Source organism: Podarcis vaucheri (genome assembly GCF_965113315.1).
Source record: "Podarcis vaucheri genome assembly, chromosome: 17".
Taxonomy (NCBI): domain Eukaryota; kingdom Metazoa; phylum Chordata; class Lepidosauria; order Squamata; family Lacertidae; genus Podarcis; species Podarcis vaucheri.
The window spans coordinates 19,398,367-19,424,483 of record NC_138755.1 but is presented as its reverse complement, the minus strand read 5'-3'; the positions used below and the strand labels follow the sequence as shown (position 1 = coordinate 19,424,483).

The 26,117-nt window shown below is 44.6% G+C and overlaps 1 protein-coding gene across 4 annotated transcripts in view; it reads left to right on the top strand.

The window, feature by feature from the left end:
• MOB3B (MOB kinase activator 3B) overlaps positions 1–26,117 on the top strand; it is a 95,619-nt gene that overhangs the window by 37,843 nt on the left and 31,659 nt on the right. For 3 of the 4 annotated variants that reach the window (XM_082205249.1, XM_082205251.1, XM_082205250.1), the window contains exon 2: positions 13,265–13,833. In XM_082205249.1, the coding sequence (XP_082061375.1) occupies positions 13,416–13,833 (418 nt within the window). In that variant the 5' untranslated portion in view covers positions 13,265–13,415. The remainder of the gene's footprint in view (positions 1–13,264; positions 13,834–26,117) is intronic. The other variant, XM_082205252.1, reaches the window with a different exon arrangement.

The following is a 26,117-nucleotide window of genomic DNA, read 5'->3' as shown; positions in this document are numbered from 1 at the left end:
TGGCTTGAGTTCAAGTGGTCTGCTGTGTCCCTGCCTGCTTTTAGGAAGTTGAGAGGCTCCTTTCCCCCTCGTATAACTTCAAGGAGGTGCCTTTCCAAGATCAAATCCAGAGACCTAGCTTCAGGAGGGAAGAAAAAAAATCTAATTAGAGTGGAACACGGCTATGCACTTTAGGGCCGTACAAAAGCCCAATTAAACAACATTCTTTCTTTTATCGGGTAGGGCAGGTTGGGCTTTGGTGATGGATGTGAAAAGCAATACTTTTTTTACTTCTTTAAAAGTGTGCTGGTTTTTTAAAACCGTTTCAGGAGCAGGTAATAAGCTTTTAGGTGGTTTTTGTCTGTAGCTGAGTGAAAAATCCATAAAGTGCCTTTCCCCCTTAAAAACCAAACCCTAAAAGGCCAATAAAGGATAGGAAAAAAATGTGAGAAATGGAGACTTGGAGCAAAGGTCTTCTCTTAATCCTTTTACATTTATGTGAGTCTGGGGTTCCCAAGCTGCTCTTTTACCAAGGCTAATTCTAAGCACTCTTTTCTTTTCTATCTGGGAAGATGCTGTTCAGATGAAGCCTAGTTACCTCTCTGCCTGGCTAAATGGTACTTGGGCAATCTCAATTGTTATGTGACAGATTTCCCCACAAAGTCATCCTTCTGCTGAAGTTCAGTTTGCAGGATCCCGGAAATTGCCTGCACCAGGGACCCCCCTACAAGACAAGCATCCTGAGCTTTTTGTGTGGCCAAAATGAAGGGATGGGGTAATGTCAAGCTCAAACCTGCCCTTGGATCGCTGCCTTTTGGCCTTTGCTGTTTGTGGACTTCCAGTTAGTTTTTCAGTAATGCAGGAAAGCCAGGCAACTGAAGCATCACCCCGTCTAGTCCTCAGCCCTTGAAGACTCTGACACTACCAGGGTGGATAAAAATCAACGATTTTTAAAAAAAAAGGGGGGGGAAGGAATTTTAAAAATTTAAATCAGATTTTTAAAATAAAATGCTTTCGGAGGAAAAATCTTTTTAAAGATAGTTTTCTATTTAAGCTACCTTAAAGTCCAAAGGCTATTCATTAGGAAATAAAGATTTGTTTTAAATTTTTCATGTATGCTAAAACTCCGTCTAAGTTTTTAAAAACAAAACAAAACAAACGTTTAACCACATTGGTTAACTGAAATGGATACATATGCTATAATGTTATTCCTTTAGTTAAATAAATGGTTTAAATTGTTATTAAGGAAATGATTGTTTTTCTCCTTCCAATAAAGTACAGAGGAAAAGTTGTCCAAATATAAACAGTTAACTTATTAAACCTCACAATCATTTCATAATTACCTGTCTATATATTTCTAATAGTACAGTGGTACCTCGGGTTACATACGCTTCAGGTTACAGACCCAGAAATATTACCTCGGGTTAAGAACTTTGCTTCAGGATGTGAACAGAAATCATGCTCCAGTGGCACGGCAGCAGCAGGAGGCCCCATTAGCTTTCCCATATCACAAGTTTTTATTTTTATTTTTTACATAGCCCATGCACACATTGTGATTTCGTGATATATCACCATGTCGGATATTATGAAACCATTATCATGAAGGTGGACTTCAAACCGATTTTGGACGATGTATCGATACATCGCGCAGCCCTATTTAACAACACTTTTGACTCTCTGCCATTTGTATGACTTACGCTTTAAGTAAATACATATATAACACAAAAGATACTCAGATTTCGCGTCAATAGAATTTAAGTTCTGTACTGTTTACAAAATGTGCACATTATCTGAACTTTTCTGTGTGCCCTTGCCTTGTGTAATTTATTCCCTTTGGAATAAATTAATTGGCAATTTCCCTTCACCCCCCCCCTCAACCGAGAGAAGGGTTGGATCCTGCAGCCATTTCATGCATTTTTCAGGTTCGCCTTCATAAGTGCTGCACTTAAAACATGTGCGCGCACACACAAATGTCTTATTTGGATTTCTGTATTGATTTGGAGCACTATTTCCACGCCCGTATGCCACAATCACAACATTTATTATTATGCTCTTGCAGACAAGAGATTAATCCCTGGCTTCTATCCTTCCTCGTGCAGATGACTGGTGATTTTTAGATAACTGTCCAAACCATGGCCAGGTCAGCAAATGGCTAATGGCATAAAGCAGGCTAGTAAAATTTAGATGCACCAAACTGATAGCCTAATTTATAGAGGCTCAGCTTCCTTGAATAGATGTGGCCTCTGTTGCAGACTGCATGTGCACCGTTTATTGGCAATATCGTTTGCAAAGCCATGGCTGTTTCCCTCTGGATCTAGCCCAATTGTTGCAAAATCTGTTTGGGACTATCGAGGAGACAAGGGAACGCAGTATAACCCAATAGCATGTTCTTCATAACAAAACCATCTCCCAAATACAGCGTCCTAATTCGAAGCAGCAAATTCTTTGGCAACAAGTTTACTAGCATGCCAATATTCAGATATGATCCCCGTTAATCGCACCCACAGGCGTCATTTTCCCCCTTGCGGTCGATGTAGACATTGGCAGGAACAGTGCCAGCAGCCATTAACCACTGTCTGGGCTTGTTGGCAATATCAGATAGGCCGGTAGAGATGGTGGCTGGATCAAGTTTTGGCGAAGGCAAGTAAGAAGCAACATTTATAAAATTAATAAAATTATTAAAAAGTTTTTCTCCCTCACTAATGTATAACTCATGGACAGCCAGTAAACTGCTCTGTGTAAGGAACAGTGGAATAATATTAATCAAGACGAGGATGAGGTTTTCCCAGTCCAGTTATTGAGCCAAAAGGCCTAGAAATTTGACTCGGAAGTTTCATTTCCATTCACTTCCTTTATATTAAATTCTAAAGGCTACTCAGGAGTGCAAAAGGGCTTTCAAAAACCAATGTAAAGTGTAACAACACACACGCACTAAAAATGCTATGAAATGAGAGTAACGCATGCTATTAAAAACGGCGTTTTATATTTTAGGGAGTTGCACCCAGTCTTTCAATAAAATTCCCAGGATGGCTTAAAAAATTTAAAAGCACAATAAAACAAATGTAAAACATTCAAATTAACACTAATAATAATATTGGAGACCAATTCCCCCAGATTTCCGATGGTAACTAGCAATCTTGAAGGTCAGGTGTGTGTTTTTCCCCCCAGATGGCTTGGAAAAGCAAACGAAATCCTTGCACTGGGTTCTGGAGAATGTGGACTTCTTAACCAATGCCAGGTTGTTCTGGTTTTTTAGAAGCTGCTAAAGAGCCCAGCCTTTTTACTGGAAGTGCTTAGTTTAGAATTGCTTCCAGCTAATTATTGTACTTAAGGGATCGTGTCAGCAGCTGCTGCCGCTTTTTCTGGGATTGTAGCCTTCGGCTTCTTCATAGACTCATCACCATTTTATAATGTTCTTGTTGCATACAAACCCTCCTTTCTGATTACGAAGCAAGTTGTGTGAGTGTCTTTTGTGTCACCAATGCTTCCGGGCATCCTTGTTAAAGCCTGCTGCACAATGTACTGTTTTTAATGATCCGAGATAAGCTTCCACTTAAGACATGCCAGGATTTTTAGCTTAGTGCAGGAACAGCAGGAATAGGCAGTTGTTTTGGGAGGAACACAATTGCTGAAAGCTGCTTTCAGATAACAGCCCCTTAACATGCCCTGAGGATTTTTAAAACCATTTAAAAATCCACCTGTGGATAAAATAGCCCATTTCAAATATTATTTCCATGTTGGACCTCAGCTGTGGGGAATCTTCGAGGGCCGAGATGGGGGAACCTTTGGCCCTTGAGATGCCAAAGCATAATAATTATCATCCTGCCTGAGCCGAGTGTGGCCTCAAAGCATGCCCACCTGTGCCTGTTCATTGTGAGGAGAGATCAACGGTGGTGGACTGGGCAATATGCCGATATATCACAATGTCTGAAAGAAGGATGGAGCTACATAGAAGCATTGACTGGCTTCACGGTTTTTCCCACATTGCAATTTTTGCATAGTGCTCCCTCCCTCCCCCCCCTCTTGTGTGTGTGTGTGTGTGTGAGTGAGAGAGAGAGAGAGAGAGAGAGAGAGGATTCACAGTGCAGTGGTACCTCGGGTTACAAACACCTCTAACCCGGAAGTAGTTGCTCCGGGTTGCGAACTTTTTTTATATATAAATTTTTTTATTGGTTTTACAATGTTTTTTAAGACAAACAAACATATAAAAAGACATACAAACACGTATAGTTTCATAACATTTTTCCATAAACCTCTTTTCTCAGACTCCCCCATACCTCCCCTTTCTGCATCCCAATGTCCGAAATTTTTTAGCAACTTCTTAAATATTTCTGTCCAACCTCTGTTCTCCTAATCTTTTCTTTAATCTAATCTTATGTCACTGTAACCCTTTCTTTCTCAAAACCTCGACATTCTAGCATTCATCAAGTTTATAGTAGACCTTAAGGTAAATTTTGAATTTCTTCCATTCTTCTTCCGCCGTCTCTTTTCCCTGATCATGGATTCTGCCAGTCATCTCTGCCAATGTCATATAGTCTATCACTTTCATCTGCCATTCTTCCAGGGTGGGTAGATCTTGTGTCTTCCACCGGGTTGCGAACTTTGCCCCAGGAAATCGCGGCATGGTGGCCACAGGAGGCCCCCATTAGCGAAAGCGCGCCTCAGGTTAAGAACGGTTTCAGGTTAAGAACAGACCTCCGGAACGAATTAAGTTCGTAACCAGAGGTACCACTGTGTAGTGCCAAGTCAAAAATTATGAAACTGATATGATATGGACTTCAAAATGGTTTTGGACAATATATTGCTATACCCAGTGCTTTTTCTTCCTTAAAAAAGTGTTTAGGGGTACTCAAGAAAACTGCCATTTTATAGTTCAAATTGGGAAAAATAAATACAGTAAATGGACAAAAGTGCAAAGATTCACAAAATGTTTATGTGTATGCGTACCCCCAGAAATTTGTTCACTGAAGATGCTTTTAAGAATACTAGCGTTCCTTGTATGCAGGTATCAGGCGAAGAACTTGGAAGAATGGCACATGCAGAAAATAAGACAAGGATTCCAGGATAATTGTATTTCCTGATCAATCTGCTGCACTTTAATTTCTCATAATACGTTTCATTTTTATGATAAGTTGGTCTATAGAACCATATATTTTGATACAATCTGTTGAATCGCGCTTAAAAAGAATTCACATAGTTACATACAGCCTGTTAGTTGCTTGTGTTGCTATCCCTGGATTAGGCAAGGCTTCTCGCTTGGTATCGGTGTCGACATGCGATAGCGTTCTGGAAACCAAACCCATGTCACAGTTTAAGAAGATGACAACTTGAATGCTTGCTTCGGTATTTTTCATGCCCCGGTGGTGTGAAACTGCTTCATTTCATCTTCCCATTAATAGGAGAATTAGTGTGATGAAGCTGGCAGAGGGATGTGGCGGATCAAAACCAATCAGGTAGGGTTACTTATTACCCGGCGGCGATCTTGTGTTGAAATCTCCTTGCTCGTTTGTCGATATTGTTCTGGGCCTATCGAAGGATGTGGTATGCAGATCTGCAGCAGCCCAGAACCAGGAAATCCTATCTGTGTGACTCAAGGCCTGGTATCCAAGAGTTGTTTCCAACCTCTCCACCTCTCGGATTTCTCGTTTCGGGAAAGTCTTCCTAGATCTAAGTCTCGTGCAGTTGTATTGCCTCTGTGTATGCACAGGCTAACGGCAATTGTGTTATTTGAGGCACATTGCAAGTTTGCAACTGAGAGTAGCACTGTGCCGATTTCAGGACCGGGAAAAAGAGCTGTCTGCTGGGGTAGAGAGCTTATGGTTGCCACTTCTGGGAATTTCCCCCCCATGCTGTCATAAATACGTTGCCTGCCCCTGTGTGAGGAGTCCCAGCATGCAGAGTCTTGCACATGGAAGTGTGGGAGTTGGGGAACAGCATAAGCGCCAAGCGACGTGATCGAGTGAGTCGGAGAGCCATGGAGGATCATGTGATTTGCGTGTGTTAAAAGAAAAAGGAGGTATGGACTAATCCAGACACAAATTGAGTAGATCTGGCCAAGTGCTGATTGCAGAGGATAAAAGGAGGTTGTGGCTGATAAATAAGCTATATAACTGAATCCTCCTCTAAGTTATTAGTCACGTACTCTGGAATGTGGTGATAAACAAGGATGAAAGGAATTGGTTTGTGTGAGATCAGGTATTCTAAGTCTGTTTTGTTGTAGAGGTTTCTTTGATTGTGGGTTTCTTTAGGGGGGGTTATTGGAACTTGAATGGGCTTTTCTTTTCTTTTTTTAATTAATCTTTATTTGAGCAGACTACACTGTTTGATTATACAGATTTAAGAGTCTGTGATTCTAAACACACAGATGTACACATGACATCTGGGAAGGCTAGCCACCATATTGGAATGCCAGATTACCAAGGCTAGTATGACTCATGCAACACTTTGGCGACGAATATACACACAATAATTACCAAAATAATTATACATTCTTTGCCAGTCTTCTGAGAAAAATACAAAGTCTTGTGCAAAGCCACAGAAACTTGTGAACTACTCAGTCTAAGATGAACTTACAGTGTCTGATTTCAATAGATTTTTCAAATGCTTAACTCAGTCTTTTGTTTTCTTTATCTTTTTAAGTAAGTTCATGAAGATACCAACAAAAGGTAAGTTCAGTGTTGTTCACAATACCGAGAGATGCTAGTGGAGTTGTAGACAGGGTGCCGGCGTTTTCCACCTGTTTTGCACTGGCATTTGAAAAATCTATTGAAATCAGACATTATAAGTTCAAGACTTTGCATTTTTCTCAGATTTTTAATTATTGTGTGTATATTAGTCGCCAACGTGTTGCTTGAGTCGTACTACTATCAGCAACACAGGTTGCATTTTTCTAGATTACCAAGGCTAAGCAATTATATTACCATGCTGGTGAAATCCAGGTTTCACAAAGCATGGGGCTTCGAAATGACTGTAATAATTTTTTTTTAGAAGCTCAGAATAGATGACTTTGGTTGGTAGAGTAAAAAGGTAGTTAATTGATGAGGGCTGTTTTTTAATTGGCAAAGGTAAATGTTGCTCAGCCGTGCTGAGTAACATTTTGGAGGCTGTTCTCAGTGCCGGCCCTATCTTTAGGCAGGGTGAAGCAACTGCCCGCAAACCAGTTGCTCCTCCTCAGTTCCCTGAGCAAACCCGTCTGCTGGAGAACGGAGCTGTTTGTGTCGCAGTTCTTGTCCTGCATCTCTGTACCGACCTTTCTGCTTTCATCAGGGGCATTTGAGGACATCGTACTGTTCCCAGTGCTGAAGGAAGAGTCATCTGTCATTTGGCTTTGGAATATGGATTTGTACCAGGAAGGAGAGCATCTTGGGGCCTATCCTGGCTATCCTGGTTCTGACTTGATAACTATAACCATAACAGACAGTTGAAAAGAAAGTATTTCTTTTCAACAATACTGTTAAGGTGTAACTTAAGCTTGCACTACCTTGCGCCCTCTTTCCCACGCCAAACGTCCCCTTTTTTACAAACCTGCTTGTTCAGATTAAGATTGCATCGTGTCAGATTCCTCCGGAAACCTCACCAAAAAAAACGGTATTGTGTCAAGGCGGGTTAGGGACTGCCAAATCTGATGCCGTGTTTTACATCCGTGTTGTGGGAAGTGGATATATTTAGATTATTTTCTCCCAACTTAATAGTAGGTTACTCCGGCAAAAATGACAAGTCTGTACACAACTAAATTGTAGGTTAGTGCTCCGAAGTGAGTTTTGGGAACGGATGTTGAGCAAACTTGTATCGGAGACTGGATTCATTGCACAGTCTCTTTCTGTGCCTTTCTTCCAAACATTACAGGTCATGGGGTCTATCAGCACTTGAGAAACATTCTCTCACTGCAATGATGGTCGCTAGGATTTGAGACGAACCCTATCCCCGTGGGAACTCCTGGGAAGCTCGTTTTTGTGTGTGTGAAGTGCAGGATTACTGCAGCCAACACCTCGTGCCAATTATGACACCACAGCCCCTCAAGAGTAATCCAGCCGTGGAGGACAGAAAGTATTTTAAGATACTCCCTCAGGGGAACCAGCGCTGTTCTCAATCCAGACTCGAGCTGTAAAAGCTTAAGAGGGATTCCTTTGAACTCTGAGATACCGTTTCTCTTTGACAAAAGCTGTCAGAGGAAGCGTTGAACCAGCGGAGCGTTGCTTTCTGCACTTCCTCTCTCAAAGTTTCTTTAATGAGCGCTGCGTATATATAGCAGATTTGCAGCACCTCCAGCTTAAAAAGAATGATTTCGAGGCAGGATTTTACCGCATGCCAGCAAATCCAGGTTGTGCAATCCGAGCAGATTTGGAGCTTTTGCCCGACAAATCTAGTCCCCCAAAATATCAATTTTCCGATAGGGAAATTGGCAGGAATGTGCAGTGGAAAGTGTGGGATAATGGTTTGACAGAATGCTGTTCCTTGCCTTGGCCTGCTCTCCTCCTCCTCCAGTCATACAAAGCGCTCAGATCGGTGCGTCGCAAATAGTTTGAGTAACACAGCTAGCACAACCCTTCCGAGACGTCTGTGTTGCCCACACTTGCCTATTGGCTGGCTGCTTCCTTTTTTCATTGGCTCCGGAGCCCCCTACCCACCCCACATGCCCACCTCTTGCTGTTTCTGATTGGTAAAACCATCCCACTTTCTGGTCAGCTGTGCAGTGCTTATTATATGTTGTCTATGCCATTGTGGTGCCTTCCATCTGCATTTTCCAAAACTTCAAAGCTAGGAGAAACCTTCTATCTCATCTGGTTTTAAATGGGAGGCAAAGTGGGCTACGAACAAAGGGTTAAGAAGCAAACATTACTTTGGCAAGAAATTCTTATCTGTCAAGGAGTGGGGGCTGTTGTTGGCTGAATTCTTGAATGTCTCATCTGTTCTGCCCCTCTTAATGGAAGGTTGAACGAGGCTTAAACGTCTAGCACAAAAGGTCTTAATTTATCCCTCTCGAAACTGACTCAAGCTCATTCGCTAAGCAATACACGTGCCACCACAATAGCAGTCTTTTATTGCCAGAGGAAGGAGGTGCCAGGTCGTACATGGTTTGTTTGAATAATGGCATATATTGTTTTACAGTCTGTGCAACTTGGCATAATTGTTGCTCCTGTCCCTCTCTAGCATGTTCACTATGTGCTTCTGAATCTCCAGTGATGGTAGAGGAAAGGTTACAGTGGTACCTTGCTTTAAGAACAGCTTAGTTTACGAACAACTTGGATTAAGAACATTGCAAACCTGGAAGTAGGTGCCTTGGTTTGTGAACTTTGCCTTCGTTTAAGAACATGTTTCACTTCCTGTTGAGTGTGTTCCATTTGTAAATTGAGTCCCCCGCTGCTATGGGAAAGCGCGCCTTGGTTTAAGAATGCTTTGGTTTAAGAACAGACTTCCAGAATGGATTAAGTTTGTAAACCAAGGTACCACTGTACATAATAAAAATACGAACACAAAAACATTCAAATGGATGTTAAATCAGCCAAACACATTCAAATAGGATGCTAATCAGCCCAAGGCATGGTTGCAGAGAAACATTTCCACCTAGCGCCTTAAGCTATATAATGAAGGCACCAGGCGGACTTCCCTAGGGAGAGCATTCCACAAATGGGGAGCCACCACAGAAAAGGCCCCGTTCTTCTGTTTCTACCCTCCAGACCTTTCATGGAGGAGACGCACGAAGAAGGACCTCAGAGGATGGTTTCAGGGCCTAGGTAGGTTCACATGTGGAGAGGCAGGCCTTGAGGCATTGTGGTCCTGAGCACTTTTGAACTGGGCCCCAAAACTAATTGGCAGCCAGTGCAGTCGAGCCAGGATTGGCGTTATATGCTCAAACTGCCTTTCCCCTGTGAGCATCCTGGCCACTGAATTCTGCACCAACTTAAGTGTCCGAATCATCTTCAGAGTCAGCCCCACATATAACACATTGCAGTAATCTAACCTATGGGTTACCAGAACATAGACAACAATAGCTAGGCTATCCCTGTCCAGATAGGGGAGAAGCTGGGCTGTCAGAGGACCACTCCGTTGAGCCTCAGGCATGGACTTGGTGCAGACCTTGGCCACCACCTGAGAGACATTGAAACAAAACTGGCATGCAAAGAAGGAAGAGGTGACTGATACCAACATCATTAGGTCCTGTAGGCTGGCAGTAAGGTTCTGCATAGATCAGGAGCAGTGTTTCTGCTGGAACAATGCAAGAATTCTTGGCATCTTAGAGAGGCGGGAACATGCAAACCCCACAACTTTTCCTGACCACACTGAGATAGTTGGAAGCAGTTGCAAAGGATCCTGATAAAGGACCATAAATCTGTGGCACCATTTTCCTTGGCAAGGAGCTGGTGAAACTGTTTTGACCCAATGGTTTTGGTGATGTTGGCACACACAAAAACCCAGTCGAATGCCCTTCGTTATATTCCCTTTCTCCTCTCTCGTTATGTTAATTGATTGCAGACTTTAGCTTGCAGCCAAATACATTTCCCAAGTTTGAGGAATTATCTGGGGAACAATCTCAGGGGAAACTGTTGGACCCCAAGTTTGCACAGAGAAAGGCGGAGCGGGGAGCATTCATGGCATTTTCAGAAGAAAGGCGTTGTTTCTGTGTTGCTTCCTGAGTTGAAAACTTGATCGCAGATGACTGCAGAAAGCATTGGGAATGATCTCAGAGGCTTTGGTTCACCACAGAATCCCATGAAAGTCAGATGATCATGGACTTTTAAAAATACTTTTCTACACAAGGAGGAAAGAGAGGAGGGACGCAGTTTTCTAACTGAATGGTTCTCATGTGCCTTTTCCACAGCTGTTGTTTTGATAAAAGCAGTTGAGATCTTTCCAGTCCAACAATTTTGCAGTCCTCAGAAGTTTATCAGAGTTTCTTGGTGACCAGATGGGTAACAGTAGGGAACCTTTTTATCGAAATACAGCTTTCCCCTAAAATACATTGTTATAGTGTTGAATATGTACCGTATTTTTTGCTCTATAAGACGCACTTTTTCCCTCCTAAAAAGTAAGGGGAAGTGTCCGCGCGTCTTATGGAGCGAATTTAGGCTGTGCGACTATCCCAGAAGCCAGAACAGCAAGAAGGTATCCCAGAAGCCAGATCCCTCTTGCTGTTCTGGCTTCTGGGATTCAGATTTTTTTTTCCTTGTTTTCCTCGTCCAAAAACTAGGTGCGTCCTATGGTCTGGTGCATCTTATAGAGCGAAAAATACAGTACTTTGAGTATGCAAAGCAACATACTCAACAGCCCTGCCACACGAACTGATTTAGAAGAGAACATGGAACTTGTTGGAAGTCTTTAAGTCTAGGCAAATCACAAACTAGGAAGCAGTGAGTGGACAAGCCAGGAAGTTGAATGAAACCATCTGCTGCTAGTTTGCAGTTTCTCCCTTTCAGTGCTCTTGACACTCCTCAGCAGACCATCCCCTGTTGCCATGGGTGAAATCTCCAAATCATACCTGCATCAAAACCAAAATTGCTATATGTGCAAGGCTCTGAAGTTGCAAAGACGCCTCTCTTGCACCACCACCTGAAATGAAAACGAAAACTGGTGGCAGTTGATAGGCTAGCAGTCACTACGGGGCCATTCCTGTGACATAATGAGATACTGATTAGCAGTCCTTACTGTGTTTAATGTATCAGGATGCATTGGAAAAGGGAGACACTGTAATTTCTGGCTTATTTTTATTGTCCTTATTTCTATAGCTGTTTTCCATTCTGTAAACGGGCAGTATAACAGAGTCAGCCTCTTGTCTCTCCATTTCTTAATTGTACTCAGGGTGGATAAAAATCAATGTGATTATTTATTTATTTATTTAAATCAGATTTTTTTTAAAATTTAAATCGGGGTTTTTTTTTATCTAAATCAGATTTTTTTAAATAAAATGCTTTTGGAGGAAAAATCTTTCTAAAGATAGTTTTCTGTTTAATTTACATTATAGTCCAAAGGCTGTTCATCAGGAAATAAGGATTTGTTTTAAGTTTTTCCTGTGTGCTAAAACTCAGTCTAAGTTTTTTTAAAAAAACAAACAAACGTTTAACCACATCAGTTAACAAACATGGATACATATGCTATAATATTACTGCTTTAGTTAAATAAATTGTTTAAATTGTTATTAAGGAAATGAGTGCTCTGATGGTGTTTCCTGCTTGGCAGGGGGTTGGACTCGATGGCCCTTGTGGTCTCTTCCAACTCTATGATTCTATGATTCTATGATTATTTTTCTCCTTCCAATAAAGTACAGCAGAAAAGTTGTCCAAATATAAACAGTTATTAAACCTCACAATCATTTCATAATTATCTGTCTATGTATTTCTAATAGTATAACCAAATCAGTAGTTTTTGATATAACTGTTAAAACTACTCTGAACATTTATTATTATTCCAAAAATGAAACCTTCCTCTGGTTGTAAATATTAAGATTATACCAGCAAGAATGAGTCTTTCTTTTTTAAAAAAAGAAGATTTAAATCAAGTCTTACTAACTAATGATTTAAATCAAGTCTTGCTGACTGGTAATTTAAATCGATTTCATTTAAATCAAATCCACCCTGATTGTACCTGTTGATATGCAAGCCACCTTTTGGCATCCTTGGGATGCAGTGAGGTAGCATATATGGGACGGAAATTCCAGCAGCCCTCAAGTAGTAAAGGTAAAGGTAATGAGACCCCTGACCATTAGGTCCAGGCGTGACCGACTCTGGGGGTTGCGGCGCTTATCTTGCTTTATTGGCCGAGGGAGCCAGTGTACAGCTTCTGCGTCATGTGACCAGCATGACTAAGCTGCTTCTGGCGAACCAGAGCAGCACACGGAAACGCCATTTACCTTCCCTCTGGAGTGGTACCTATTTATCTACTTGCACTTTGACGTGCTTTTGAACTGCGAGGTTGGCAGGAGCAGGGACCGAGCAATGGGAGCTCACCCTGTTGCGGGGATTTGAACCGCCAACCTTCTGATTGGCAAGTCCTAGGCTCTGTGGTTTAACCCACAATGCCACCCGCGTATATGGGACGAAAATACCGGCAGCCCTCAAGTAGAGCTCAGTTTAATTGAAAGGGGTGTGGGGAGAAGAGACTGAAGTTTGTCTGGCTATCTGAAGTGGCTTCTTGATATGGGTGTAACTCTGCATAAACCTATTAAGTAACACTCTTACCCCGGTAGACTTGCAGGTAAAGGTAAAAGCAAACAAAAAGCCAACGAGTGGATGCCAAATTTACCACCAACTTGCAGATTTTATTCATTCACGTTTTGTCTCTGAACTTTCAGGACCATGAAGTCTCCCGGGAGAACTTTCAGCAGGAAGAGCTAGTGGACCAAAGGACCTCCTGCCACTGTTGAAACCCACTTTTACCTTGGATATACCAGGGTGTTCTAGTGCCTGATTGTTTGCTGTAAGGAAACTTGAAGACTGTAAGACATGTCCATTGCACTCAAACAAGTTTTTAACAAGGACAAGACGTTCCGCCCCAAACGGAAATTTGAACCCGGGACCCAGAGATTTGAGCTCCACAAACGAGCGCAGGCCTCGCTGAACTCTGGGGTGGACCTGAAAGCAGCTGTGCAGCTGCCTGGTGGAGAAGATCTGAATGACTGGGTAGCAGTTCACGTGGTGGACTTTTTCAACAGGATCAACTTGATCTATGGAACTATCTGTGAGTTCTGTACGGAGAGGACCTGTCCTGTGATGTCAGGGGGCCCAAAATATGAATATCGGTGGCAGGATGATCTGAAGTACAAGAAACCTACGGCATTGCCAGCACCCCAGTATATGAATCTCTTGATGGACTGGATTGAGGTGCAAATCAACAACGAAGACATATTCCCTACTAGTGTAGGTAAGTTTACACTTGTGTCTTAAGAATCGCATGCCGCACACAAGGTTCCTCTTAAGACTTGTTGGGCTTGGTGTTTGGCTCAACCATCGGCCTACTCTTCAAAATCCCTCGCACATCCCTTATTTGAATCTCCGTTGGGTTTCCAAGTCTCACCACACCTTCCAAGCCCACCCAGAGGTGCTCTTTTCAGTCGGCAATTTGGAGGTTGGAACAAAAACCTTGTGGTGGGGTTTGCAAGGCCTAAAGAAGCATGGAAAGCCGGCTTTGAAGGAGAGGCATGTGAGGGATTTCGATGGTTGGGGGGGGGGCAACACACCTGTTGGTCATGTGATGTCACTGTGACACCACACGAGCGACAGATGGGTTGCCTGAAGTCCTGTCACAGTGGTCTGCAGGGTTCCAAAAAGCTGGTGTAAGGTCTTGGTGTCAGGTGTGCGTGCAGCAGCCAGGCCCTGTGACCAATAGGACTCTGCAGGACTGGGGCCTTCCTAAGTTTGTTCTGAAGAGGGAAGGCACTGCCCCACAGGTGAGGCCGATTGGTAACTCACAGCACCTGGTGGCAAGAGCTGGGAAGGGGTATAAGGTCAGCATTTCCCTTCGGCTCTTTGCCACAGCAACACACTTCCTGCCTTAGGCTTCTTGCTTCCTGATCCTTGAACCTCGGCTCCTTGACTCCCTGCTTCTTGATCCTTGGACCCCTGACTTCATGCCTCTTTGCTTCCTGACCCTTGGACCCTTGGCTTCTTGACTCCTGGCTTCTGGACCCCCATTCCTGCTCCCAGCCCGCCATTTTGCCCCTAGTACTGACGTCCCCTGCCAGGACTTCGATCGCCCGTGACCTGGACCATGACACTTGGTTGATAAAGAGGTATGGAGAACTTGAATGTTTGCCATGCTTTGGGGGACATTTTGATTTGTCACAATACAGTTGTACCTCGGAAGTCGAACAGAATCCATTCTGGAAGTCCCTTCGACTTCCAAAACGTTCTGAAACCGAAGCGCGGCTTCAGATTGGCTGCAGGAAGCTCCTGCAGCCAATCAGAAGCCACGGAAGCCCTGTTGGACATTAAGGTTCCAAAAATAGTTCGCAATCCGGAACAGTCACTTCTGGGTTTGCTGCTTTGGGGAGCCAAAAACATTTGAGAACTAAGTTGTTCGAAAACCAAGGTACAACTGTATAAGCGTTGTCCAACTCTGGGTTTTGGAGTTTTATGGACCAAGCTACCCTTCCTTTGTAAGTACTTTTAAAGTTTAGTTTTGCAATTTACATGGATATACATGTGACCCTCAACTTACACAGTGGTTACATTCTGGGAATAGTGCTGAAAGTCAGTGTTAGAAAACAGCCGGGCCCAATTTTAGACTAATGTCTATGTAACTTGGCAAAGTGAAGAGTAACCGTACTGAGATTTATTAGAAATATATTATAGTGTGTTCGGGAGAAGGACGACTCACAGGTGGGATGTTTATGCCCATGTGGCTTGTTGGATGGATTTGTTAGGAGACACTTGCGGACAGCAGACGCTATAAGGAAATACCAGAAGCGTTCTATTTGTTTGGATGAACAGGTGGAAGCTCTGTTTCCCAGCGATTGGTCTGTTTCCTTTTGTTGTGCATTGATGGGAAAGGCAACAAACTCCATTGTTAGAAATTAGCTGGTCGTGTTTTGCGACTGGTACCGGTCCAATGGCGACCATTTGTGGATTTCTGGATTGCCAGGTTGGCGACTAGGGAAAGCAAACTGCCACCTGGAGAAGGACCTGAAAGATTTTCCTTGAAGCTTGAATTTCTTTTATTTGGGATTGTTTTATTTGAGGTTTTAATGTGTTTGTAAACTGCTTTGAGATTTGTTCTTTAAAAACACAAAGTATAGAAATGATATGAATAATAATGATAAATTCCACAGCCAAAAAAAGAGGTGTCTGTACATTCCATTGTGGCGACTGTAACCTGGGTTTAAGATGCCATTTGGCGATTAGATAATATATCTGAGTTTCTAATTCTACTTATAGAGGTATCAGTGCTTCTGAAAGCAGTAGGTGTTACACCAAGCCCCATCTTATTCTCAGCAACCAAGACATCTTAGACTAACCTTCAATCCCTCTGTTTCCATGGAGTTGCAGGTTGCAGCCATAGCAAAGGTGGCATTTTCCCATCTCCGCCGTATTAAGCAGTTGGTCCCTTACCTTTCTTGCCCTGATCTGGCCACAGTGATCCATGCGACGGTCACCTCCTGGCTTAATTATTGTAACTCTCTACGCGGGGCTGCCCTTGAAGCTGCCCTAGAAACTCCAGCTGGTGCAGAATGCTGTGGCGAGGCTCCTTATGGGGTCCTTGCCTCGGAAGCACATTCATCCAGTGCTATACCAGCTGCACTGGCTCCCGATGGAGTACAGGGTCAGGTTTAAGGTGCTGGTTTTGACCTTTAAAGCCCTATGCAGCCTAGGACCCACGTACATACGGGACCGCCTCTCCTGGTATGCCCTGCGGAGGACCTTAAGGTCCACAAATGGCAACACTTTGGAGATACTAAGTCGCAAGGGGGTTAGATTGGTGTCAATTAGGGCCAGGGCCTTTTCAGTACTGGCCCCGACTTGGTGGAATGCTCTGTCACAAGAGACTAGGGCCCTGTGGGACTTGACGTCTTTCCGCAGGGCCTGCAAGACAGAGCTGTTCCACCAGGCCTTTAGTTTGGACTCAGTCTGACCCTTATGTTTCCCTCCCCTAACGGTTTTAATCTATGGGCGACTTGTAAAATGGGGCTGCATTTTAAATTGCATTTTAACCTGTATTTTAAATTGGTGGGTTTTTTTTGTATTATGTTTTTATTGTAATTTTACTGGTGTAAGCCGTTCTGAGCCCGGCTCTGGCCGGGGAGGGCGGGATATAAATAAAATGTATTATTTATTTTTATTACTAACAGGACAAAGGCCCCACATGTGCTGAATGTGGGCCGATAAGGGGCAGCAGCAACTCCTCTATAAGTGCCTGAACTATTTTGTAGTGAATTTCCTAGTTATTTGCCATACTTAAGATGCTCAAGGTGTGCATATCTCTACATTTTCCGGAATATTATTTGCGGTCTCCTTAAGCAATTGCCTGCTTCGTTTTTTCCCTAAATCCCTGTAGTGTCTTTGTGAGAGATTGATTCCTTGCTGCCCCTTTCAGAACGAGTAGCTTTAAGGAACTGTATCTTTCCCAGCCTGCTCCCTCTTGTTCCAGGACAAAAGCCAAGAACAAAGAAATCAATACATGATCTCCTGCCAGCTTCCTCTTCCCTCAAGTCTGTTTCATCTCTGAAGGCAGCAGTAATAGCTAGGGGAAGGAGTTCCTGCATCAGCCTTGGGCAAGCAGGAACAAGAGTACCACTATTTTAAAAGACATATCTGTAGCATGGGCCTAGCCAAGATTTATGTTTGGGGGGTGCACAGGACACCCCCCCCACCTGTCATCATCCTGTCTGTCTGGCTCTGCCGAGCGGATTCGGAATGAAACGTCTCAACAGCTTCTTTGAATTACTTTCTTTTGACTCCCAAGTGCTCAGAAATACCTGTAAAATTTTTCCATCATTTGAAAACTAGGAAGTTAAGTGAACATCAGGTAGTACCTCAGTTAATGAGTATGTTATGCAAAATCACAAAGAACACGCCTTTTCCCCATCTTGGTTTTTTAAAAAAATCTAAACTGAAACAAGTTTTATTGGATTTGGTGAAAACCTTTTCAGCACTTCCTTCTCAAATTCCTCCTTTCCTCCATACATACAGTGGTACCCCGCAAGAGGAATGCCTCGCAAGACGGAAAACCCGCAAGACCGAAAGGGTTTTCTGTTTTGGAGGCGCTTCGCAAGACGAATTTCCCTATGGGCTTGCATCGCAAGACGAAAGCCCATAGGGAAATGCTGGCGGTCGGGAGCAAAGACTTTCGCCCACAGCCGGCCTTCAGAAGAGGACCTCTTCTGAAGGCCGGCAGGGGACAAAAGTCTTTGCTCCCCCCCGCCTGCCTTCCCCCCGCCTGCCCCGGGCGATCTTAAAATGCTGGCGGGCGGGAGCGAAGTGTTCACTGCCGACCCCCAGCATTTAAAAATCTCCCCGGGACAGCAGAGAAGTCTCTGCTGTCCCGGGGAGATTTTAAAATGCTGGGGGTCGGGAGCGAACGCTTCGCTCCCGACCCCCAGCATTTTAAAACGCTGTTCTGAAGCGGGGGGGGGGCGGGAACACCTGCCCCAGCCGCCCCACTTCGGAACGCTGCTCCGAAGCGGGGCGGGGGGGCGGGAACACCTGCCCCAGCCGCCCCACTTCGGAACGCTGCTCCGAAGCGGGGCGGGAACACCTGCCCCAGCCGCCCCACTTCGGAACGCTGCTCCGAAGCGGGGCGGGGGGCGGGAACACCTTCTGAAGGCGGGCAGGGGGCGAAAGTCTTTGTCCCCCCTGCCTGCCTTCCCAGGGGCTTTTAAATCGCCCCGGACAGCGGAGAAGTCCTCCGCTGTCCGGGGCGATTTTAAAATGCCGCCCGCCAGCATTTTAAGATCGCCCGGACAGCGGAGAAGTCCTCCGCTGTCCCGGGGTTTTTTAAAAATGCTGGGGGTGGGAAGAAAAGCCCTTGTCCCCCCCCCCAGCCTTCAGAAGAGGTCAGGGGACAGACTGTCCCTGGACCTGGTCTGAAGGCGGTTTCCCTAGGAACGCATTAATTGATTTTCAATGCATTCCTATGGGAAACCGTGCATCGCAAGACGAAAAAACCGCAAGACGAAGAGACTTGCGGAACGAATTAATTTCGTCTTGCGAGGCACCACTGTACATAGTTTTCCCCCCACTGTTCACTAGGTACTTGTCCACCAATTTTACCTAAAAGAAAAACTTCTGTTTTTTTTTCACAAAAACTACCTTCATCATTCCCCTTACCCCCAACTCATTATAAATCATTTCCTAGAAGGGATTAAGTCACTTGTTAATCATTTCTTTCTTTGGGTAAATGAAACTCCTGTTTATCTTGCGGGAGAATACTGCCGGGGTTCCTTTCACAAGCACAGCCCTGCTGTTGCAAGTGCAAAGAGCAAAAGGCTGGTGAGACTTTCAGATAATGGACTTACAGTGGTACCTTGGTTTACGAACTTAATCCCTTCCGGAAGTCCATTCTTAAACTGAGGCACACTTCCCCTAATGAGCCGGTGCCCTTCCACCATTTGGCTTCCATTCTTAGACCGAGGTAAAATTCGCAAACCGGGACACTACTCCCAGTTTTGCACAATTCGTAAACCGAATTATTTGTAAACAGGGCTGTTCTTAAACCGAGGTACCACTGTAATTCCTGATTTCACTTGAGCTCAATGTGGGGATGACCAGAAAGGTGTTGACAAGAAGGGAGCCCCCCCTGTATCCTCAGAAGGGTTTTTTTTTTAGGAATGAGAGGGCTTGGCATGGAAATATCTGACCCATGACCTGGCATGGCGTCATTTTGGATGCCATAGTAGTTGTGGCCAGGGCGATAGGGTGGCAGAATCTGCCAAATTGGTCCTCAAAGTCTTATACCAAGGAAGTGGCCATAAAGTTCTCTGTGGGGCGTTGGCCTTGGGAATTATAAAATGGACAAGTTGTTACCAAATGTGCCTCATCAATCAGGAATGGGGACCTTGTGGCCGATGCGGCAATGAGACATTTCATTTTGACAACCGCACCCTTGGTTTGAGGAGCCATGGCGGCGCCTCGCTTACAGTACATCTTGAGTTTCTAACGCCTTGAAAAGGTATTAATGAGAAATGACTACCGGGAGTGGTGTGTGAGGGTTAAACCTGCCCCTGTGGCGAGCCTTGCCCAGTGGGGCATGAGAAAACAGCAGGAGTCCTTTTTGAACCTCTGGTGGGTTTCCAAGTCTCCCCACACCTTGCAAAGCCCACCCAGCGGTGCTCTTTTCAATCTGCAATTTGGAGGGTGAAACAATAACCGTGTGGTGGGGTTTGCAAAGCCTAAAGAACCAGACCAATACAGTGGTACCTCGGTTTAAGAACAGTCCGGTTTAAGAACCATTTGGTTTACCAACTCCGCAAAACCTGAAATAGTGTCCCAGTTTGAGAACTTTACCTCTGTCTAAGAACAGAAGCCGAATGGTGGAAGGGCACTGGCGGCGGGAGGCCTCATTAGGGAAAGCGCGCCTCAGTTTTAGAACGGTTTTGGTTTGAGAACTGGACTTCCCGAACAGATTAGGTTCATAAACCGAGGTACCACTGTAGTTCCATCTAGCTCAGTGTTCCCTACACGAAATGGTAGGAGCTGCCCAGGCAGGAGTTTCTCCTACCTGGTGATGCTGGAAATTTTATGCTGGGACCTTTTGTATGCAAAGCAGGTGACCTGTCCCTGAGGCCAGTTTGCTTCACCTGTCCCTGTTCCTCTTTTCATGCATGTGGCAGCTCCTTTGTCTCTGGAAAGGGATTTCCCCCACCCCCGTTGCAGCAGATGATGCGAGAGGCAAGGACTTCCCCAGACTGTGTATCACAAATGGGTCAACCTGGTAACTTTTAAGGATCTAGTTGTATAGCTGGGTGCCTAGTTGTTAACAGTGAATTGCAATTTGATGCTGCGTGGTGTTTCAATGCAGCACCCCCTAATTCGATTCTTTTAGGGAAGCACGTGTGTGTGTTTGTTTTCTGGATTTGTGCTCCATTAGCAAATGGACTTTGCAGAAGGAAAGTCGGCGAGGAATTCACAGAAGCCGTAGATGTTTTCTGGGTTAATCTTATTAAAGCCACCCTCTTTAATTTTGCATGCATCCATGCACGGTATTTAGAGGAGGACAAATAGCTGCCCCCACCCTTCCCATTTCTTCTGTGCCTTATGATGGATAGTATTATGGGATTGGGTGATCTTGGGGATTGCCCCTATAAAGTTGGAACCTGTAAAAGAAGACAGTTAAAATGGCCAAACCATTTTCTTCCGTTAGGTAAACAGCCAGGTCTATTAAGTGCCTCCTTTGTTAGGTGAACTAGGAGCAATATGTTGCCCCAGGAACTAAATATCTGGAGGCAAGAACAAAGAGGGCCTGTCTTTCTTCCTCCCTCCCCTCCCTTGGGTGGAGCTGATGCCATGGAAGTGGGCTTCTTGTGCAGAAGGGTAGGTAAAAAGGTAAAGGGCCCCTGGATGGTTAAGTCCAGTCAAACTCGACTATAGAGTGTGGTGCTCATCCTGCTTTCAGGCCGAGGGAGCCAGTGTTTGTTCGCAGACAGCTATCCGGGTCATGTGGTGGATTCCTGACAGGAGTTAGGTTTTCTTATCTACTAAAAAGGTAAAGGTAAAGGACTCCTGACAGTTAAGTCCAGTCGCAGATGACTCTGGGGTTGCGGCGTTCATCTCACTTTACAGGCCAAGGGAGCTGACATTTGTCCACTCTGCAGACAGTTTTTCCGGGTCATGTGGCCAGCATGCCTAAGCCGCTTCTGGTGCAACGGGACACTGGGACGGAAACCAGAGCGCACAGAAATGCCGTTTACCTTCCTGCCACAGTGTTACCTATTTATCTACTTGCACTGCCTGCTTTCGAAATGCTAGGTTGGCAGGAGCTGGGACAGAGCAATGGGAGCTCACCCCGTCGCGGGGATTTGAACCGCTAACCTTCTGATCGGCAAGCCCAAGAGGCTCAGTGGTTTAGACCACAGCGCCAGAAGGGTACTTGCTGTGCACATTCACAGCTCTTTATCCTCCACTGAATCTAGGACACATTTCAGGCCAGGCCAAAACACTCGAGGAAGGTATGAAGCAAGGGCAATGAGGTGTGGCTGTTGAAAAGATGGTGTGGCCGGGGAGGATGTTTGGCCTCCTTAGAACCAGACGTAGAGGTCCGGAAGGCTGGATTTAGCTCCTCAGCCTGCGGTTCCCGAACCCTGAACTAACAGGAACACTCATAATAAAGTTGCAATTTCAGCAGTGGTGGACTTTGGGCTTTAAAATCTCAGCAGTGCCCCGTGATCCACATGTACATACTTTGTAACTACCGTAAATCTGCCTTCTGCGATCCAACTGTGAACAGAATGTGAGTAAATTACCTTTATATACTTTATACAAGATTGTGGTGTGTCTATTCTTTTAAGAGGGATATATGGGAACTTACCAGGAACCTAATATTGAGAGGCTTAAGCAAGCCTGCAACCATCTACCCACTGTGCATTTAAAAGGGGAATGCAAAACTCTGCTAAGTTCCAGAACTTGCTAGCGCAAGTTAGGAAGGATATTAATAAACAATATATCCTCTCCTGCCTCCCTGGACATTCTCACACCATCTTCTGCTGGTGGGAGGAGGAGTCTGTTTTTCTTGGACATTCCTTACAGCTATATGACTCCTCTTGTTCCCTTGATCAAGGATGGTATTCATGACAGTTCAACCCGCACGCTGTCTTTGGGCTCACCAATCAACACTGAATCCTTTGTGCATTTTGATAGCTAGCAATGTCAGGCTGCGTTGTCTTGTCCCTGAAGCAGTTTCTGTCAGCGCCTTATATTTGCGAGGAGACTGTTCTGAAGAATCAAGAGAACACCTTCTGCCTCCCTCTCATTGTATCCAAGTTCCGTATTTCCTGTCTTGGAACAAGAAGCTGTATGCTCTCATTCTACCCTCCACCCCCTGTTTCTGTTATATGAAACAAGCCAGAGTATTTAAGGCCAGATGTCGCAACACTATTTAATCATTATGTCTAATTACAGTTAACTTCCCCCAGCAGCCTCACGTGAGTTGATTGGATTTAGTGGACCAAATTTTACTTTGCTAAACTGAAAAGATAGATGTGTGTCAGATAAGTAAAGAACTGGAGCCAATTATAAAATTCCTTTCGGAAAGTTTGAGCCTGCTTACCACCCTAACTGAATTAAGAGACAAGAAGCCGCTTTCCTTCACATAACAACTAGCAAGTGTGTGTTATATCTATGCACATGCGCCTTTTTGCAAATGCTACACCTCAACATTTGTCAGTGATTCATCCTCCCGTATGGAAAAAAAAACACAGTGGGTCCCTTCCTCTTCATGCAGTGATCATAGCTATGTTTCTAGAAAAAGTGATGTCGGAACTCGCCACGAAGTGCCACACTTTTAACCTTGGTTGTGTGTGCCGGTACTGAGTACAATTGAGTGCCACCAGGAAAACCCACCGGCCAAAAACCATATTATAAGTGCTGGAACTGAGTTCCTGTGAGTTCTGCCTGAAAAAAAGCCCTGCCATTGACCATCAAACGAGTGCCCCGGGCCCCCAAATTTGGGTGCAAACCAGCACCTGGGAATGCCATTACATAGCATTGTTACTGGTGGGATTTTTTCCACGAAAGTGGCCACTTCCAACAGATTGCAATGCTTCCCCACCCCTTTGAATTTAACACAAGATTTATCTTACTTTGTTTATTATTCCATGGAAATGAGAGCTATTCCATTAGATTTCCACAGGTGGCTTTTATACTTGTGCGAAAGCTCCAACAGAATATGGAAGCAAACAGGGAAGTGTCAGGAAATGGAGTTGACATTCATATGAATGCAACCTTAATGCCATTAGAGTGTTAGTTACAGGTAGGTAGCCGTGTTGGCCTGCCGTAGTCGAAACAAAATAAAAAAATCCTTCCAGTAGCACCTTAGAGACCAACTAAGTTTGTTATTGGTATGAGCTTTCGTGTGTCGTTGCCCTCAAAGTCTCCGAATGTTTGCCCCTCTCCCCTTTGGTATAGGGTGAATTTTGTCACACAAAATTGGGAAGTAGATTTCTGTCTCAACACGAGACAAGCCCCCCCCCTTAAAATGGTAATTCAGAAGGCTCTGAAACTGTTAAAATCATTTGACACCTAAACAAAACACCCCAAAACCTGCTGGGTGAAGGCAGAAAGGAATGGCTGAAGATCTTCTGCTGCTAAACTGCTAGCGTGGGAACAGGATGGGCTTTTGCAACAAACTCCATGAGGAAGAATAGAGAAGACACTGTGAGGAAGGCATATGTGCAATGGGGGGTTGCAAAGAAACGGCTCACTCTTGCTGAACCAGTTTGCCTGCTATTTCCTTGCGCCTGGGGATCACTTTTGCCAGACCTATGTAAATTTAATGGGCGCTTGTCTCGGCTGACAATTGAGTGCCTGCTGGAAGAGGAACAAGATAGCGCAGCTCAGCAGATGCCAGAGGTTAAAAACACGAGGGATGGAGCTACAGAAGAAGAGCTAATTTCAGCAACCCAGCCGACTGCTTTCTTCTGCGTCCCACCATCTGGCAAATGGCAAACACCCCGCTTCATTTTATACCGTGTCACCCTTTCATGTTTAATTGGTGCTCTAGCCTTGCACAGATGAATTCCATAATCTGCAGGCAGCGCTTTAGACAAGACTCGCTTCTTGCAAACTCAGTGGGTGTCAGGAAACATAGGAACGTAGGGAAACACAGAGCTACAAGGCTTTGTGGGGTCCCTGATATGACCAGGAGGGTCTCTCATCATCGTGTTTCGACTTAGGGAAAATAAAACCCAGAATCATCCCCGTTTTCCTCAGTATTTAGTTCATGTACAGAGCCAATGCACACCCGTAGTATGAGTCGTTTTTAAGCACTGGTTTTTGCTGTAGCACCTCAGAAGTCATTGTTCTTTTACGCCATAGCTGTGGAGAATGTGTGCAAGCCACAAATGTGTACAGCAGTGCCTTGGTTCTCAAATTTAATCCGTTCCCGGGGGTCCGTTCGATTCCCGAAACGGTCAAAAACCAAGGCGCAGCTTCCGATCAGCTGAAGAAGAAGAAAAAGGAGGAAGAGGAGTTTGGATTTGATATCCCGCTTTATCACTCCCCTTCAGGAGTCTCAAAGCAGCTAACATTCTCCTTTACCTTCCTCCCCCACAGCAAACACTCTGTGAGGTGAGTCGGGCTGAGAGACTTCATTGTAGGAGCTTCAGACCTTCGGCTTCCAAAAGCCATTTGCAAACCGGAACACTCACTTCTGGGTTTGCGGCGTTCGGGAGCCGATTTGTTCGGGAGCCAAGCTGTTCGACTGCCAAGGTAGCACTGTATTTTTGAATTAAGGACAGGGTAGGTTTTCACTTGCAAAAATTCTGACACCTACTGCTGAGTAGCTCTGGGCATGTGTGAAGTGCCTTTCCTTGCATAGAATAAAATTTCTTTTCCTTGCCCGTCCAGATGCGCTGTGGAAACCAGTATCCTATGCCTCAGCCAGCAAACGTGCCCCACAAGAGAGGTAACAGTGGGGTGCAGAGGCAGGCAGTTTCTTGTTGAAGTGTTTCTGCTCTAGGCTAGCAAACTTGCTGCATTGCAGCCGAGGGTTTAATACAGAGAGGTATCCTTTCACTTGCTTTTTTTCTTTGCAACTGGTGCAGTGCGAACCCAGAATTAGCAGGCCGTAAGGTGCCATTTTGGCTGGCCTGGGTTTGTGGATAGCGGCACATGGCAAATGAACCTGAAGCCATCCTCCTTCCAAAGGGAAGACCACAAGAGTTAGAAGTCTGCAATGAATGTTTGCAAGCTTGCCTGCCAACAGATATCTGTTAGTCACATATGCCACATCGACAGCCAGAGAAAGAAAGAAAGGAAGGAAGGAAGAGAGAGAGAGAAAGAAAGAAAGAAAGAAAGAAAGAAAGAAAGAAAGAGAAAGCTGTTTTTGGACTACAATTCTCATCATTCTTGACCACTGGTCTTGCTAGTGAGGGATGATGGGAGTTGTAGTCCAAAAACAGTTGGAGGCCCAAGGTTGGGGAACACTGCCTTAGAGGATCTTGCCTGTTGATAATTGGAGAAACAGGATGCTGCAGGGCCCCTTAAATCAGTTTTAGGGCCTACTTGTTCATGACTGGCTGGGCCCTTTCAATGCAGAGAACCCATCTCTTACAGTACGCTATCCATTTGTTTCACATACAGACCCCAAACCCCACACGGCTACTTAAAATAAGCTGTCACACCAGGAAACCATAAGAATGCTTTGATACCGAAGGCACTTTCATAAGTTGAAAGAATCGGCTTCTTCCAAACATCCGTGCAAGTTTTGGAAAGCGCATCTTTGTTGTTAAGAATGGATTCCTTTCGATGTTGGGATGGGGAACCCACTTTCCCCCTAGAAGTTGCTGAACTACAAACCCCACCATCCTACAAACCATGCTGATTGGGAGCTGATATAAGTTGGAAACCCACAACATCTGGAGGAGCCACAGATTCCCATCCCTGTTTTAGTGTGTGTCAGGGTGGATTCCATTTAAATCAAATCGATTTAAATCACTCGTCAGTAAGACTTGATTTAAATAATTGTTTTTCCAGAAAGATTCATTCTTGCTGGCATAA